Source organism: Taudactylus pleione, unplaced genomic scaffold, assembly GCF_031769625.1.
Source record: "Taudactylus pleione unplaced genomic scaffold, aTauple2 ptg000644l, whole genome shotgun sequence".
In the NCBI taxonomy this organism is placed as follows: domain Eukaryota; kingdom Metazoa; phylum Chordata; class Amphibia; order Anura; family Myobatrachidae; genus Taudactylus; species Taudactylus pleione.
Window position 1 is genome coordinate 128,661 of NW_028285046.1, and position 18,728 is coordinate 147,388.

An 18,728-nucleotide genomic window follows, 5' to 3' on the forward strand; every position below is an offset into this window, starting at 1 on the left:
TGCAGGGCTGGAAGAGACTTGAGGATGCTCCGATTTATGAGGAGTCAAAACAACAGAAGCTGACAGATGTTCGGTATTCGGACCAACTGATGGGACTGGAAGGGGTCCAGAGGAGCTAGAGACAGTAGCATCAACAATCAAAGCTGAGAACAGACTACAGAGGTTGTCATCTTCTGGAACAATATATGCAGGAGACGTTGAACAGGAACCATAATCAGATTTTGTAGTACAAGACACTTCTCCCTGATAACAGGAACTTGAAACCCCCTCCTGAGGCATGAGACTTGAGACCCCCTCCTTGGGCACGAGACTTGAGACCCCCTCCTGTGGCACGAGACTTGAGACCCCCTCCTGGGGCGCGAGACTTGAGACCCCCTCCTGGGGTGCGAGACTTGAGGCCCCTTGCTGGGGTGCCAGACTTGAGACCCCCTCCTGGGGTACGAGACTTGAAACCCCCTCCTGGGGTACGAGACTTGAGACCCCTCCTGGGGCTGCTGACTGGAGTCCCCTGCTGGGACAAGCAGAATCCGGGCAGGGGCCGGAACGGGCAGAATCCAGGCTGGGGCCGGAACGGGGAGAATCCGGGCTGGGGCTGGAACGGGCAGAATCCGGGCAGGAGCCGGAACGGGCAGAATCCGGGCTGGAGCCGGAACGGGCAGAATCCGGGCTGGAGCCAGAACGGGCACTGAGACGTTGACACTTGGAACCACTGCTGGAGTTGCAAAGGAAACAGTCTTTAATGAAGTGGTCAGAACTCCCACAAAAGAGACAGAGCTGTAAATCTTTGCGCCGCTGGCGTTCGGCCACAGAGAGCTTGGGGCATGGGTAACTACGATGTCTGACATTACTTGGTTCGGAAGAATCCTTGTTTCTTAGGGATTCCAAGGCAGAGGTTTTAGTCGAGACAGAGGCAGCTCTAAGAAATTCAGGAATGATCTGAAAAATTTTGCTGAGTAGAGCCTGAAGCTGTTCCAGCAGTCGATGGAAGGTAGTTAGGGGTTCAGGTAAGGTTTGGGTAACATCTAGCCGGTTATTCAGGATTTTCAAAAGCTGTAGCACTTGATGCTGTATGGCCTCCTGTGAATCCAAGCGGGTGACCAGGTTACGGAAAGCATCTAGTCCCTTAATAGGTGCTTGATCCGCCACCATCGTTGGGCCTGAACATTCTGTCACAATTGGTGTCTGCAAGTTACCTGTCTCAGGTGGTGATCGGGTTTCAACGGAGGCCGGCATGACTGGAACCACAGATGGGTGTAGATGAATAGCTCTTTTATTATAAGAAGTGGGTAGCAGTGAGAACTGCCTTTGGTGATGAGTGACTGGAACTGGAAACTTGAGACGTTGGAATGTGACCAGAAGGAACTTGGGAGGGACCGGCAGGTAGGCTGACTGAGCTGGTCGGGTTACTAGTAGATGGGCTTGCAGACGGATGGTAGCGTGGAAGCTACTTGTTGTGGCTTGGGAAGCCGTGGGTAGACGTTGGTAGCTGGGTGGCTACGTGGAGCGGCTGGATAGCCGTGGGTAAACGCTGGTATCTGGGTAGCTACGTGGAGCGGCAGGATAGCCGTGGGTGGACGCAGGTAGCAGGGAAGCTACGTGGAGCGGCTGGATAGCCGTGGGTAGACGCTGGTAGCTGGGTGGCTACGTGGAGTGGCTGGATAGCCGTGGGTAGACGCTGGTAGCTGGGTGGCTACGTGGATAGAGCTGATGAGCTTGGAACTTGACTCTGGACTGGAATAACGTGACAATGGCTGAAGGGAAATCAGGTAATGCTGAGACGAGGGTTAAACAGGGTGATCCGGAAATGCTGTGACAAGGTTGGAACTCAGGTGCAGGCTGGATTGGATAATTCGGAATAACAATTTTCAGGAAGGAATGGATAGGTTTGGGAATTTTAGGTTCAGGGAGGGAGTAGGTAGGTAAGTAAAAGGAGCAGGAGTTGATCCACAGCAGGAAACAAGGCAAGGTGAAACGATGCAGGTTTACAGAGTGCCAGGGACCAACCAGGATTAGGACTAGCAGCAGACCACAGGCCAGGTATTGCTGTAACAGGATGACTGGATGCCAGGTATTACTGTAGCAGGTTTTCTGGAAGCACCGGGGTTGCTGTAGCAGGTTTCAGGGATACACTTGAAATGCAGAAACAGCATGAACCATACACCACGGGAAGACGAGGTGTTCAGGCCCAGAATGCTATCAGGGGAGGAAACATATACCCTGGGTCTGGCAGCAATTGGTGGATATGGACAGGTGGTCTGGCAGTAGCATTCTGAGTGGTGGAAGGCACAACATGCAGAGGGAGTATTCATCTCTGCAGCTCTGAGAATCAGAACCACACCTGCGACTCCAATCAGGGCTAGCAGTGCTCACAGACAGGAGAGACCAGGTGCAGTAATTACTGTGACAGGAATGCATAGAGAAGTCAGAGCAGATCCCCCAGGAGAACTACAAACACAGATCCATGGGACAGCTGACAGGGGTAAGTCTCAAGGCAAAAAGGTGACAACTAGACAGGGTCGTGACAGTTTGAAGCTTAGTACAGCGGTGGAGTCTGTTAGAGAGGGGGAGAGAATTCCAAAGGTGGGGAGCGTCATGGACGGTGGAATTATACGGCTTCATGCATAAGTGTGGACAGGGATATCTCCAGCACAAACCACTCATACTATCAAGCTGACTTTTTCTTTTTTTAAGCATCACAGCATCATTAGGTCAAATGATGGCTCTATAAAGAAAAACAAAACTATTCCCCCTCATGCATTTATTAAGGATTTTGAGTTACTGTAATGTTAAGAGTCAGGACTATGCCTCCCCACATGGGTAACTCGTTTAATCTGCATCATTAGACTGTAGGACCACTTATATATGTGTCCAACTTACCATACTAAGATATTCAACTGGTGTTTCCTTGTCTAGCTGAGATGGTCAGGGAAGACACCTTTCAATGCTTAAATAATTTCAGTATATGGTCCTGTCTATGGGAAACTATGTGTTTCACTAAAAAATTAGTTAAGTTACAGATTGTTTTTCTGTTTCAGAAATGTTGAGTACTAGCCTCACACTTTCCAGGCTGGCCATGCTACCTTTATGCTTTTAGAGGGCACCTACCATTGGTTTTCTTGGTGAGCCCTTTATCCTTGTAGGAGACTGATTAAAATTATACTTCTCCAACTAAATAGGAATACAATAAATATAGAATATGTGTCTTTACATAGTAATAACTTTACAACAAATTATCTCCTATAGATGAGAGAAGTATTATTTTATAAACCTAGTAACGGCTGCCATGTGTCTTCAGTGTGTGATCATCATACATAACAAACTTACCTATAAAATAAACACACTGAGACTGTAATTGGAATTTAAAAAGGTGGCTATTTTATTTTAAAAATTTGTATTTAAAGAATTGAATGGTGGTAAGAAACCACGGCCCCTAAACACTGCAGCCCAAAAAAGCAAACGTAAGGTAAAAACACTGCATTGCAAGAGGTATCCGCCCTGTGGATGCTAAACCAAATCACTAAGGTACTAAACTGAAACTTTTGACTGTCACTATCACATCTGGAGATGGACATAGTGACCCCTGTATTGGTTGTACAGTATTTCACAACAATTTCTAAAAGGTGAGTGTACCCAATGCTCCAACTGCACCTGGGCTGATGATAACCCGTACTTTCTCGCCAAACACTACACAGTAGCTAACAACAAACAAGGCAATATGGAAGGGAGGACGGGAAATTGGATTTAGGAAATAGGGTCAAAGCCTGCAATCAGGGGCAAAATAGACGTTCTAAAAAATAAAAAAAAACCACACCCCCTGGTGCCTAATTGGTACAACAAGATGCATGTGATCGCCACTCAAGCCAGCCCACTGGCCTTCTGGTTTAAGCCTCTCCAGGCTCTCTCAAGCTTTCGGCTATTCGTCAGTGTGAGAAGCTTCAAAGTATGTGTTTTATCTCTTTTCTCCCTGTTCTGGCAAATTTAGTTCAAAGCTCATGTAACCTCACTTAATTATATTTCTCTGATTACATTTGTTTCATAGTGATAAAATAACAGTACAAATTGTTTCAATAAACAATATGGTTAAACAGTAGACTTTGCAGTTATACACAATAAATATAACACTGTATTACGGTATAATACAACAGCCTATTATGCTTTTCACAATCATATGTCTGATTTTATTACTATAGAACTTGGCTGTGTTCCATATATTAGTCTTTACATTCTGCCACAGGTCCAGCTGGGGATTCTGGGAATACTGAAACATGAAAAGGGGTTTATATGTCTAGCGGAGCAATAGATATTTAGTTTATCCTATAATATGATATTGCCAGTACTGCTGATCACCAATAGATGTAGTTTCTTCATATGTTTTAATAATGATTGTAAATGGTTTAATATATCCTCATTCTTACTGTACTTCATGCTGCTCATACTGGGCTGCTTGGAGACTTAGGAATAAACTTGATGATGTGTTATCCATTTATATAGAGAACAGGACAGTTGTCTATTTATGCAGAGAAAGATCATTTCTTCCAGGCCACCTGAGTCTCCTCTCTTTGACTAATTTCGGACGTCCGATATTCAGATGCGTCACTCTGCAACAATGTAACAATGTCATTATTTGATCTGTGACTACAACAATATAGCAATGTCATTATTTGATCTGTGATTGCTACCATGTAGCAATGTATTATTTGATCTGTGATTGCTACCATGTAGCAATGTATTATTTGATCTGTGATTGCTACCATGTAGCAATGTATTATTTGATCTGTGAATGTAACAATGTAATAATGCATTCTTTGATTTGTGTCTCTGCAACAATGTATAAATTTATAATCTGTGCAATAATATATTTCCAATTCATGGTGACTGGCATCATTTAACAAATTATAAACAGTCTAACACATTTTTAAAACCTCAGTGACAGCAACAATATAAATGTACATTCTTGAAGAAACAGTAGGTCTGTGAGGATGGTAAATCATTTTTAACAAGTTTTTAGTTATTAAGCTCGTTCATTAAACTCATTTATGTACAAGCCCTTGGGGAAGAAAATATCTATTAATGTGATGCTACATTAATGTAACAGGAATAATGCAGTATTGGAGTTGAGTAACAATATAGTATTGGATCTTCGTATACAGTATTTGAAAGGCCCTGGAATAATGTGTTGTTAGATATAGGTATCTCAGTAACAATTTAAAGTGGAGAAAATCTTACTAAATCCAACTGGAATTAGACCTAAATGTCTCTGCAAGAATATTATTAGACATACACAGATTAAAAAAAATAAATAATAATATCAGACTTACAAATTTAATGCCCATGGGTATAGTACTACCAGACATAACCTCGGACTCTGATTTCTTTGAACGAAGCCTGCAGAAGGTTCTGCTGTACTCCTCTCTTACCTGTAGGTGTGACAATAACATATTTATAGTTATGCAGTGCTGGGGTTGAAAACATGTTTGGCCATCTTTGTTATCTTTGTGGAGTGTGTAAGGCTTTCAATTGGCTTCTGACTCAACGAACTCTAGTATGTGTGTATACGTGCTAGTGTGTGTGTGCACTGCGGCAGAAAATGAGTTTTTATACACCACTGGGACAGAGAATGATGTATCTGAATAAAGTCCACATTGCGGAGCAATAGGTCAGCACTAATAATAATAATAATAATTACAGTGTTAGTGGTCAGAGTTATGAAGCAGAATATGTAATATATTGGGGGATCAGCAATATTAAATAAAATTATCTTCTAACAATACAGAAAATGTAGAAAATTGCCACTGTTGATGATATAATTACTATTATGTCATAAAATCGACTACAGCAAACCACCATCCACCGCTAATGGCTCCCACTTCTGCTGACAGAGTGAAAGGAAGTGGGACCACAGGTAAGTGTACATGCAGGGAGAGAAGAGGGGATACCCTCAACCCATCAATGCCAGGTCCAATTTACTAATCATACATATAGCACTATACAACGTATGTCATCAAATATTTCACTTAAGGCAGGAATAACAATAAATAAATGAAAGAACATTTTAGAGTAATTGTACTGGCTTAGATGTGGGTCTATAATGAGGCACCATTAGCCAGCTGCCTAAGGCAGCAAGTTTCAGGACACTACATAATAAAGGGAATTAATTTAATAAACAACAAATGTAATGTAATAAATGGCCCAACACAATATAATGACAGTTCTTTGTCCCATAACCTGGCGATTGAGAAGACAGTGTACGAAGAAGATGTAGACTCCCTGGAGGCTATTGCAGATAGTGAAGATGTAAGACACAACAAGAGATCCACTCCCGAACTGGAAGAAGCCAACAATCCAGGTACAGCCCAATATAAAGAGCTGAGACATAGCCTTGAACGTCAGTAGACTGTGTGTAGAAAAGAGGTTAATGATTTTCACACATTTACCAGCACAAATCTGAAAAGCACAAATGTATAAGGGCCATTCCATGATAACTGAACCAGGGGTCCCCGTCTGACCATCGTCAATAATCATACAATGTTACATGAAGGACAGCATACATGTCAGATTAATTTTGGGAACATTTTAGTTCACACTATGCAATAGTAGCAAATCACCCACCCCCAGTGGCGTCATGAGGGAGGTGCGGGCCACACCCGGGTGAGACACCTAAATGCCGGCTCCTCTGCCATGACAGGAGCCGGGTGCTACAGTGTGACATTCTCCTGCAGCACCCCGCTCCTGTTATAGAAGAGGAGCCGACAGTGCAGACTGCCCAGTCTCCAGGGGTAGCCCAGCATCTCTGGTGATGCCCACTTTTTGACCGGGTGCACCAGGGGTATCTAGAGTGCGCACCGGGTGTCACCAGACCCAGTAACCCCACTTTGAGGGCCAAATGTAGCTTTGCCTCTATTGCAAGTCATGAACTAAAATTTGGTGAGGACGTTCTTCTGAATTGGTCCACTTGACATGGAATGGGCCATAATATAAATGTTATCTAAATGCCTCCTGTCATCTGTCTTTCTCCCCTCTCCCCCAGATGGTAATTCCTAGGAGCAGGGTCCTCCTCCCCACTGTCTCACAGCCTTCTTCTCTAGCACTTCTATGACAGCCTTCACCTTCCCAGCTGAATTGTGTATGGAGAATTGTGTTGCTAATTGTTACTTGTGCTCTGTTTATAATTTGGTTACTGTATTGTAATGTTCTGTGTACCCTTTACTGTATGTACGGCGCTGTGGACCACTTGTGGCACCCTATAAATAAAATGTAATAGTAATAATACTAATATGATTGTGTTTGAGTTCGACCTGGACCTAGGAGTTGATGTATCACACAATGAAAACAGTGGCCAAAAGGAGAAGTTGCCCATAGCAACAAGCTTCTACCTAGCATTTTATAGAATGTAATTAATGAATGTTACCTCAATGCTGATTGGTTGCTATGGGCAAACTCTCTACTGGTCCACTTCTCCACTCTTTTCACTGATTGATACTTGCACCCCTTAGACACATACCGGGCCTGATTCAGCAAGGATCGCAAGTAAGAATTTGCTCGCAGTTGGCCGATGTTGCGTCTCTGCACATGCGTGTGCATCTCAGTGCGCATGCGCGAGTCAATCAATGCGATCAAGTAAGGGATCACACGGCATATACTCAATTAGCATGGAGAGACCTCCGATGTTGATTCACAGGAAGTGCCATTTGTGGGTGGTGACAGCGGGGTGGTCGGGCGAACGCAGGCATGCCTGTGCATCTTAACGGGGTTATAGGGGCGTACATAATTAAGCTTGTGTGACGGCATACCCAGCTGTATGTCTCAATGTACACAGGAAGCTGCCACAAACCTGCGACTGGTCAAGGCTACCATAGTTGTGCGTATGAGTTCGATGGTTCTCGATGTTACCGATGCTTTTGCTAGCCTGCGTACTGATCAAGCATAGAGTAAAGGGAGGTGGGCTGGCTTTATGTAGTGGTGGGCGTCTGCATCTTTTGTTGCGATTGCCGTGCATATGCATTCATTACCATATTCTCGCAGCGGCCAGGCATCTGCAATCTCTTCTTTGCGATCCTTGCTGAATCAGGCCCACAGAGACATTTTTTTTTGCTCAAAATAAGCAGAGATGATGGTGACAACTGGGAGTCACCTCTTATTGGCTAACTGGGACTGGACCCCTCCAACTGTATATAAACCATTACTATGCCCAGTGGCATAATTACATATTTGAAGGCCCCATAGCAAAACATTGTAAGGGCCCCTATGTACCACCTGATGGTGAAAAATGTATATAACACATGTAACGTTGACAAGGAAGTTGGGCCCCCATCAGCTCTGGGCCCCATGGCAGCTGCACCCCTTACCAGTGGCGTAAGTTCATCCCAGACGCCCGGAGGCAAGTTATAATTTGGTGCCCCCCGTCACAGCCTCTGACACTGTAATGTACTGTAGCTATTCGCATGCAGACAGACTATAGATAGACAAAGGTGGCAGCTGATAGTCTGACATGGAGCTCTCCACTAGTGTATGGTGGCTTCTCAGGTGCAAGGAAGGGGTGCCATGTATTGGGCGGCCGTGACGGTACACTCCAGGTACATAGTTACAGCCCTAAGTGGGATTGTGGTAAATATGTTAAGGACAATGAAGGAGGTGCCCCTTTAGAGCTGGAGCCCAACGGCAGGCACCTCCATTGTCTCCCATAGTTCTGCCCCTGCCCCTTACACCTATGGGAGTTACGCCAATTACTATGGCTGGTATATTATATAAAGGGGGAGACAATGGATGTTTGTTTTAAATTAATGTCAGTTGTACTTTTATGTTTTTATTTCTGTCAATATTTTATTGGACATCCATGGTCAGTGCAGCATTGACAATTATTATACAACAACACTGTCCAGACACTTTATTACAAACTGAGTAATGTTATTACAGCATTTACTGCTAAGGCTGGGCCTGACTCAGCATTGTACGCAGATCACACAGCCGCTGTGGCTTTGGACGCAGTGACTGTGCCACAACAATATGCTAATGCCACAGGGGACATCGTATGTAAATAGACACCTCCTGCTGGCTGCGCTGATTCACTGAGTACAGTAGTTCCTGTGTCTCTACCCCAGGTGGGGTGCTGGCTTTTTGACTCACCGGGTATGTTTTAAAGTGGACACATTTGAGTTGAGAGATGCCAACTTCTGCTTGAGAAGATAAAATGTGAGGACCAGGAGAATGAAATTCATCTGCAGAAAGAGAGAGAGAAGTCAGTGAGTGAGTACAAGAGACAGAGGGATAGTGTGTGACAGAGAGGACACAGATTATTCTTATGATGTACTCACCATGATAAATACACAGACTGGCCCAAGGAAACTCCAAACAAGACTTCTATTCAGCCAACAACTGAAAGACAGAAGATACATACACAGCTATCTGTCACTGTATGGTCTAATGTCATTACACGTTTGGGTTTACACTCTATTTGCACTTCCAGGTATGTTTAAGCCCAAAAGTTAAAGGGCAATGCTTTTATTAGGAAAACATTTTCATGTAAGAAAAAATATAATAAAAAAAAACAAAACACAACATCCAAACAGAAATCTCAGGATGGTTAAACATTAAAGAGAGATGGAGAGTGTCATAAGGGTAACAAGATGAGAGGGGGATTTCAGGTAGGGAACACAATTGATAAAATTAGAAACTAAAGAAGAGACATTACTGGAGAGAGGGAGAATCTCTGGAAGAGAAATGGATGGAGAGAGGTAATATCCCGTATTGCAGATCAGCACAATAAAGCCCCGTACACATTGGATGATATTTAAGAACGATAATGATATCTTTCAACGATATATCATTTAAATCGTCCAGTGTGTATGCCCTTACCGACAAATGATGCTCCCTCGCGCGGATTGTTAACGATATCCCCATTCATCTGTACATTCAGTCCAATCTGGGGATATCGTTAATGATGCCATGATGCCAAATTCAGCATGACCCCGCCCCTCACCCCCGCCGTCATTCGTCATTGCCGGCATCAGCAAATGTGTATGCAGTTGTCGATGCCAAAACCCCCACTGGGTTTGCCGCATTTGACATTTACACACATCGTCCAGTGTGTACCCAGCAGTAGAGACATTTCACAACTGTCCAAATTCTATGGCTATGCAAGACAACAGGATTAAGTAAAACATAAAAAAAATCTCCCCCTCTACCACAATATATTTCCCACTCTCTCTCTTCCATGCATTTGATTTCTTAAATGTCCCACAGTTCATTTTCTTTATATAATTACATTACACATAACAAATGTGCATACAGTGTAAAACTACAATTAACCATTGATGAAGTGAAGGTAAAACTTGCATTCAGTTCTGCATCAGTTCCAGATCTACTTACATGTAATACCAATGGCGTTACTATAGAGGGTGCAGATACAAAGTACCTTTTTATATCATAAAGTATTTACAAAATGACACAGGCATTAGGGAACTCATTAAGGGTAATCAGTGAAGAAAGTGGGGATCACTGGAAGGGGAATCAGTGGAGAAAGCGGCAATCTTGAGAATGGATAATCAGTGGAAACATAGGGATGTCAGGAAGGGTCAGTCGTGCAAAATTGGTGGCACAGGGTAGTATGGCGTACCATTCAGAAATTCATAGAGAGTATGCTGTGCCCCTACTACCCTATCGCCGGTGGGACAGTTTGTTCCATTTTCATGTCCGACATTTGAGAGGAGGCACAGCTGGGACAGCACGGCAGCTGCCAGTGGGTAGCACAATAAGGGTTGTTTAGTCCACAGACAGACACAGTGGTGTGACATCATGACGTTGCTCTCCTGGGCACTGAAGAGAGGAGCCAAGCTGCCCAGCATGAAGGTGATGGAGCAGCAGTAGGAGAAGGTAAATGTGGGCTGTGCTTGCTGGGTAGACACGGGTCAGGATTGGGTAGCCAGTTGGGGAAGCTGAGAGAAACAGGGGGGCGCTGAGAAACACAGGGATAATCTGATGACACAGAAGTGGTGGCTGAGAAACAGAGGGGAGGCTGAAAGACACATGGGAAGCTGAGTGACATAGAGGGGGAGGCTGATAGACACAGGAGGAGGCTGAGAGACAATGGGGTTAGGTTAATAGAGGAGGTGGCGGAGAGACACAGGGGAGGCTGATTTACACAGAGGAATAGGCTGAGAGACATAAAAAGGAAGGCTGATTGAAACAAATGGGTAGGCTAAGAGATACAGGGGAGGGAGTTGAGGCTGAGAGACACAGGATGCAGGAGGCTGTCTCCTACAGGAATCTGGAAAGACAGGGGCAGGAGGCTGGAAAGACAAGAGGCTGGAGAGACAAGGGGCCGGAGGCTGTAGGGGATGCAAAGGGCAGGAGGTGACACAGGGGACACAAGTCTGGTTGAACCTCTGTTGTATGATGATAACATTGGTTATATTCCTACACAACAGGCATCTTCTGGATCATGTGATCTCCTTCATGAATAGTGACTACCAACTGAAGACACTGGCTGCCCAGGGAGGATCAGCTGCTTTAGAGGTTTCCCGTTACAGAGAAAGCATCATATTGGTAAGGTGTATTTGGAATGGAGAAGAATGTTTCCAGAGTGATGAGAAATGGGTGGTGTGTCATGCTGTCATGTCCCCATTTTGAATGACCTTGCTCCTTGTGACACATGGCCATGCCCATTATTTGTGCATACCATACCACTAAGAATTTTTTTTTACTTGCACCATTGGGCAGGGTAATCAGTAGACAGGGGGAGAATTTTCCTATGGTAATTAACAGGAGAAATGAGAAATAATAATCAGTGCAGAATGGCATAGTCTCAGTGGAGAGGGTAAATGGGTAAGCAATGCTGAGACTTATAATACCAGGAAGTGCAATCCATACACAGACACATGAGTAACATCTTGCTGTCTTGCCTCAGTGATATAACTTACTATTCATAATTCCGGTATCCATCTGAACGAATTGCTGCTGAGATAACAACTATGATGAGAGGGATACTAAACCCAACCAGACAGACATAAGGGAAATGAGAGCGATGAGCTGTCATGTAATTCATAGCCTGCAGGTTTCGGACAGTCATGAAGAGCAGGATGCTCTCGATAGACATCCAGGAGAAGGCACATAGGAATAAGAAATGCAGACTGCCTGCAATCACAGAACAGAGGACCTGAGAGATGGAGAGAAAAGATGAGAGAATAAAATAAATAGCCTGAATAAGGGTTACATGAAAATCATGCAGAGCTGTATTATAGAGTAATCAGTTATATGCAATATATTGTATTACCCATTTATGCATGTTTCAGTATATTGCTAATATGCTCTAAATACATTTTACAAGTTGTCCATTATGAATATGAAAATGAAAGGAATACAAGTTATTCCAATATCATATCACTAATAGATTGAAAGCATATATAAGACTTTATATTTGGTTGATGAATGCTGTTTTTGTATTTTTTTTTAGCTTGGGAAATTCAGTTAAGGGGGTATCCACTAGGCGATTTTAGCAAGCGATTGTACAATAACGATGTCGTTATAGTGCAATCGCTTGCAAATCGCGCATGCATCGTGCATGTTTTGGTCAGAAGTAACCAGCGATGCGCGTGCACGCTGGTCGCTTCCGATATCTATCATCGCCCGTACATGCTGGTCAACCTTACGATTCTGTCAGGTTCAGCATGTGCGGGGATGATGGTTGTGCCAGGACTGAACAAGTGAATGTTCAGTCTAGGCACATCACTAGATATACCAACAAGAGCACAATTGCAATGTCGTAATCGTGCTCTCATTTGTATATCTAGTAGTGGATATCCACCTTTAGTATTTGATATTTATACATCTCTAATCTATGATCTGTGCAGCCTTTGTTTGCTTTCAAGGTGCTCGTTATCACATATAAAATAGATTATAAATGGTCATCAGTGGAGTAACTAGGGGGGGTCGAGCAGGGCACGTGCCCTGTGCACAGTGACAGGCCCAGTGACAGGCCCGGCAGAATGGGGGCACTGCCGACCAGGGCATCATACCCACACCGCCCACCCCCCCTGCCATCATTGAGCCCGGACTAAGGACTTGCCTAATCATGTGGCTGCTGGTGCTGACTGTTACGGGAGCTGCAGCAGAAGTGCGCAGCCCCTCACAGTCAGTCATTCCCATCCTGAGAGCTTCCAGGTGACAGAGTGACTCTCTTCCCTCTGCGGCGCTCTCTCAACTCCGGAGCTCCCAGGTATGTGTTCTTTTTTTGCCCGGGGGTGGAGGGGGAAGGACTGCCGCAGGGGAAGGAGGGGATGTGCATTTGTGTGAAAGAGTCTGTGTCAGTGTATGTGTGTATCTGTGTCAGTGTGTGTGTCTGTGTCAGTGTGTGTGTATCTGTCAGTGTGTGTGTGTGTGTGTGTCAGTGTGTGTGTATCTGTGTCAGTGTGTGTATCTGTGTCAGTGTGTGTGTCTGGGTCAGCATGTGTGTGTATCTGTGTCAGTGTGTGTGTCTGGGTCAGTGTGTGTGTCTGGGTCAGTGTGTGTGTGTATCTATGTCAGTGTGTGTGTCTGTGTGTGTATCTGTGTCAGTGTGTGTGTATCTGTGTCAGTATGTATATCTCTGTCAGTGTGTGTCAGTATGTGTATCTGTGTCAGTGTGTGTATCTGTTTCAGTGTGTGTATCTGTGTCAGTGTGTGTGTGTCTGGGTCAGTGTGTGTATGTATCTGTGTCAGTGTGTGTATCTATGTCAGTGTGTCTATCTGTGCCAGTGTGTGTGTGTCTGTGTCAGTGTGTGTATCTGTGTCAGTATGTGTGTGTGTATCTCTGATGGTGTGCTGAAAGATGACAGGGGGGAGGCAAGGGTTTGGCTGAGAGACAACAGGGAGGAGGCAATGGTGTGCTGAGTGACGACACAGGTGGGGAGACAAGGGTGTGGCTGGGAGACGATGCAGCGGGGAGGCTATGGTGTACTGACAGATGACACAGGGGAGGAACCAATGGTGTTGCTTAGAGACTATGTAGGAGGTGGAGGCGATGGTGTGGCTGAGATATGATGCAGGGGGAGGCAATGGTGTGCTGAGGGACGATGCAGGAGGGGAGGCAATTTTGTGGCTGAGAGAAGACACGGGGGAAGGCGATGGTGTAGCTGAGAGATGATGCAGGGGGGAGGCAATGGTGTGGATGAGAGAAGACGCAGGGTGGGAGGCGATGTTGTAGCTGAGAGATGACGCGGGGGGAGGCAATGGTGTGCTGAGAGACGACGCGGGGGAAGGCAATTTTGTGCTGAGAGTTGATGCAGGGGGAGGCAATGGTGTGCTGAGAGATGACGCAGGGGGGAGCAGTGGTGTGGCTGAGAGACAATGCAGGGTGGAAGGTGATGGTGTGCCAAGAGACGACGCGGGGGGAAGCGATGGTGTGACTGAGAGACAACGCAGGGGGGGAGGTGATGGTGTGCTGAGAGACAACGCAAGGGGAGATTATGTGGCTGAGAGATGCAGGGGGAACGAGTCTGGTTGAACCACTGTTGTATGATGATGACCTTATTAATATGCCTACACAAACAGACATCTTCCAGGCAAAGTGACCTACATGAATACTGAATACCGACTTGAAGATGCCATCTTCCCAGGGGGATACATTTCTTCAGAGGTTCCACATTGTGAGAAACTACCGTATAGGTAAGGTGCATATGGAATGGAAATGAATGTTCCCAGAGTGATGAGAAATGGGTGGCGTGTCATGTTGGCACGCCCCATTTTCATTGGGCACACCCCTTCTGTAATTGACCATGCCCATTTTTTCCTTTGGAGCGCAAATATGTTTTGCTATGTGTGATCAATGTCGGACAAGCAGAGGGAAGTGAAAGTTAAGCGTTTGCAGACCGCGGGGACCCAGAATTTTTACATCAGCTGACAATCGTACCGCCGCATATTTTCAAGACTTCCAAAGGTCTGGTGAGCAATTTGAACATCTATGCTCCACTGACACCGCTAATACTCCGTCATTTGTTGGATGTGTATGTCACATATTTTATGGAAAACCCAGCTACCACTGCTGTAATGGAACTTAGGGCTTGATTCAGAGCCTGACGCTCTTTAAGAGCGCTCGCTCTGAATCAGGTCGCCCCTGTTTTTTTTTAAAGACGGCCTCCTTGCCGCTCGCATAGCTGTGATCACCCACAGCTTTAGCGAGCGGCCAGGTGATGGTTGCGATGGTCACGACCATCGTGACCATCAGGGCTTGTGACGAGACCCTTGTGGTAGGGTCTTGTTATCGCAATCCCCAGTGAGCTTTCGGCTCTAATAGAGCCGGAAGCTCACCACTGACATAACTCGTGATGTCAGTGGGGCCACCCCCAAATGGCAGGCGTTCCTTAGGGAACGCCTCCGTTTGGCCAGCCACCCCCCCCTGCCCGCCTCCAAAACGGGGCAAGCTGTCAATCACAATCGACAGCTGCCCCGCTTTGGTGCGGGTCCTGTAGCGACGGAGCGCCCGTCGCTGGCCGGGTCTCGTGCATGCGCACATCAGAGCCGGCTCCGGCGCGCGCAGCGGGGGACCATCGACCCGCTTGCGAGTGCTGTGCGCTCGCGAGCGGGTCTGAATCAGGCCCTTAGTGTGTGGTTTGGCTGTGAAAGAATTTAAAAACTGACTATGATTGAGTTAAGTCATTTTTACTGTATCTTTTCAATAAACGTCAAAGTTTTCTTATTTACATCTGTCTCTCGTATATGAAATTAGAATACTGTTACTAAGCATTGGATTGAAGAATTGAACATTTTCATCTATTTTTTCAATAGAAGTTTAAAACCCTCCTAGGGGCTTTTTGGACATCACATAATAGCGTATCACACACTGTGCCCTCTCTGAGATTACAAAGGAACAAATTGAAGCCTAGGAACATTTTATAAGTTTATTCAGCGCTGGATGATACGCTTTTTCTGATATATTGGTATTACGACAGAAGGTTGGACTGTGCTTTGTGGTGTGGATTAACAGCTGCATTACTGAAGTGTCTGGCTAAAGACTGTTTTCACTGTTTGATAATTACAAATGAAGGTTTATCCCACATGGCAACCTTTCTTGCCAGCTTCGTATTATGGGCCTGATTTAAAGGTGGGTGCAGTATTGATGCCGCACGCAGATGGCCGATGTTTTAAGTCTGCACATACATTCAAGTCACACAGCACATGCGTCCAGAAAGCTACCACAGGGAGATGCTGCACCCGACTCAGAATCAGCACCTACGTGTTGTAGATGTAATGTATGAATTCTGAGAATGCTGAGTTTATAAGTCTAAAATGTTGGCAGTTGTGTTCATATGGCTATGCTAATTTCTTACACAATTCCCTAAAGCAGCTACACTTAGGACAATAGAGGCACCCAGTCAACAGGCTGCTGCCGACAAGTTGCACTGGCTGCTGGCTCAGTACTCTGGGGTTAATTTACTAAGAATCGTGTTTGGGCAAGATTAAACTCGAACAGAGGCCCTGATTCAGAGCTGCTCGCTGCCGCTGCCCACACGCTGGGATTGTGGGCAGGTTTTTTTTTGATCTCTGGCCGCTCGCAAAGCTGTGGGAGACCACCCACAGCTTGTGCGAGCAGCCAGGAGACCATCGCGATAATCGCGACCATTGACCTTGCGACGAGACCCTACGGTAGGGTCTAGGCTGCCACAAGGCCGAGTAGACTTCCTGCTCTAATAGAGCAGAAAGTCCACTACTGACATCAGTAGTGATGTCAGTAAGACCTCCCTACAAATGCCAGGCGTTCCTAAGGGAACGCCTGCGTTTGTCCAGCCACCCCCCCTACCCGCCCACAAAACGGGGCGAGCTGTCACTCACCATCGACAGCCACCCCGTCTTGTTGCGAGCCCCGTAGCGACTGAACTTCAGTCGCTCGGTGGGGCTCGCGCACGCCAGACGCGACGCATGCGCAGTGCCTAAACATCGGGCCACTTGCGAGCACACAGCACTTGCGAGCGGCTCTAAATCAGGGCCAGATTCCCACAAACACGCGTGAGTTTTCCCAAACCAAACTCGCAAATTTACCAAGAGGTGATTTTTGCAAAATCGTGTTTTTCGATGGTGAATGCAAACGTGTTTTTTCGTGCGAGTTTTAGGTAAAACACGTGTGAGAATGGATGTGTTATAAAACACGTGTGAGAATGGATGTGTTTAGAAAACACACAGGAGAATGCATGCATCATCCTAGAAACATGTTCTGATTGAAGCAGTCACCTCATGTACACACTGCTTAAGCATATAAAAAGTAGGGATGTGCAGGCTCGGATAGGTTCGAGTTTGCACGTGGAGTTCGGATTTTTCCCTCCAAAAAAACGGAACTCAGAAAGAGGCAAAACGTCATCTTCACGGACGAACATCATCATTCCTGGACTTTTGTTCGTCCATGCAAGATGACGTTTTGCCTCTTTCTGAGTTCCGTTTTTTTTGGAGGGAAAAATCCGAACTCCACGTGCAAACTCGAACCTATGCGAGCCTGCACATCCCTAATAAAAACACCATAAAGAGTCTAACCGTTGAGGGTTTTGTTGGTTGGATGTTGCAGAGAGACTATGAGGAGCGTGTTTAGTGGTGTCGGAGAGTTTTTGGCTACTGGAACAGATTGCTACTTGGTATGTGGAAATTGTTTCGTGCTTATTTATTGTCTTGTCATCTATCTGTTTGTGTAATTTTTTTATTTTTATTGATTGCGTTTTTTCTATTGTCCTATCAGTGTGTTTTGTGTGTGTGGCATATGTGTGGGTAGTGGGAGAGGAGGTTTGTGTAAGTTTGTCTTTTTTTCTGTGTGTTTTGCGTTTGTATAGGAAGGGGGAAAGGAATATGTCCAGGGCAGAGGAGAGGCAGGGAGAGAGTGAGGAGGAGGAGGAGGTTGCATCTCAAGAAGCCCTATAGAGCAGTACAGGCAGCAGTGATGAGTTGCCCAGGCAAAGGGGCAAGACCAAGATGGGGCACAATGTGAATTTTTCTGTGGAGAAGACCATGGTCCTTGTGCAGGTGGTCATGAATTCCCACCACATGCTATTTGGATGAAAGGCTGCCAGCATATTGCCCCACCGCAAGACTGTCATATCACCAGGACATTAGGCATGCCGACAATGCTAAAAAAAAAAATCTACCCTTACTGCATGCCACTGTGACTCCAGGCTAGGAAAGCAGATGCAATGGTGTGGCTGAGAGATGACAATCACAGACCGAAAATTACCAGTAGCCAGAAAGTGAAACACAGCCAGAAGCTTATGCAGGTCTGAGAGAGTGGGAACATGCTGTGTCAGAGTCTAGGTTCAGTTTGACTTGGTCATAAAAATGGAATATGTTGCTACAGTTCAACTGGATCATCTGTTTGACTTAACCATCGGCCAATGTGTTCAGGTTCAAACACATCCAAAAAAATGTGGACTGTGCGGCCTTTGTGATACCTGCTTTACCTAATTTTCTGCTTTTTTTTCATGCTCCTGGGTCCTTCCAGTCTGGTGGTAGAGCCTCTGAAATCCCAGTCACATATAGTGAATAGCAATGATAGTATATTCTGCCATTTTTGCTTCACTCAAATCAATGCAACTCATTTAGCCCCTTTAATAGGCATCATCATTGTTTTCCCACTAATTGCAACTTGAAACACCTGTGAACACATGCAAACTCACTCAAACACTCACCTCAGGAGGTGGTCTACAGTATTTGGAAAGTCTATTTTGTTGGGAGTTTGGTAATTTCTCATGCGAGTTTCAAAATGCGATTCTTTGGTAAATTTG

General features: G+C 45.4%; 1 protein-coding gene across 1 annotated transcript in view; it reads right to left on the reverse strand.

The window, feature by feature from the left end:
- Positions 1-3,377: 3,377 nt before the first annotated feature.
- LOC148478902 (adhesion G protein-coupled receptor E1-like) overlaps positions 3,378-18,728 on the reverse strand; it is a 57,887-nt gene continuing 42,536 nt past the window's right edge. The window contains exons 7-12 of the mRNA XM_088455200.1: positions 11,916-12,151; positions 9,312-9,372; positions 9,124-9,215; positions 6,226-6,394; positions 5,319-5,417; positions 3,378-4,598 (exon numbers count right to left, since the gene is read on the reverse strand). Coding sequence (XP_088311326.1) covers positions 4,527-4,598; positions 5,319-5,417; positions 6,226-6,394; positions 9,124-9,215; positions 9,312-9,372; positions 11,916-12,151 — 729 coding nt within the window. The 3' untranslated portion in view covers positions 3,378-4,526. The remainder of the gene's footprint in view (positions 4,599-5,318; positions 5,418-6,225; positions 6,395-9,123; positions 9,216-9,311; positions 9,373-11,915; positions 12,152-18,728) is intronic.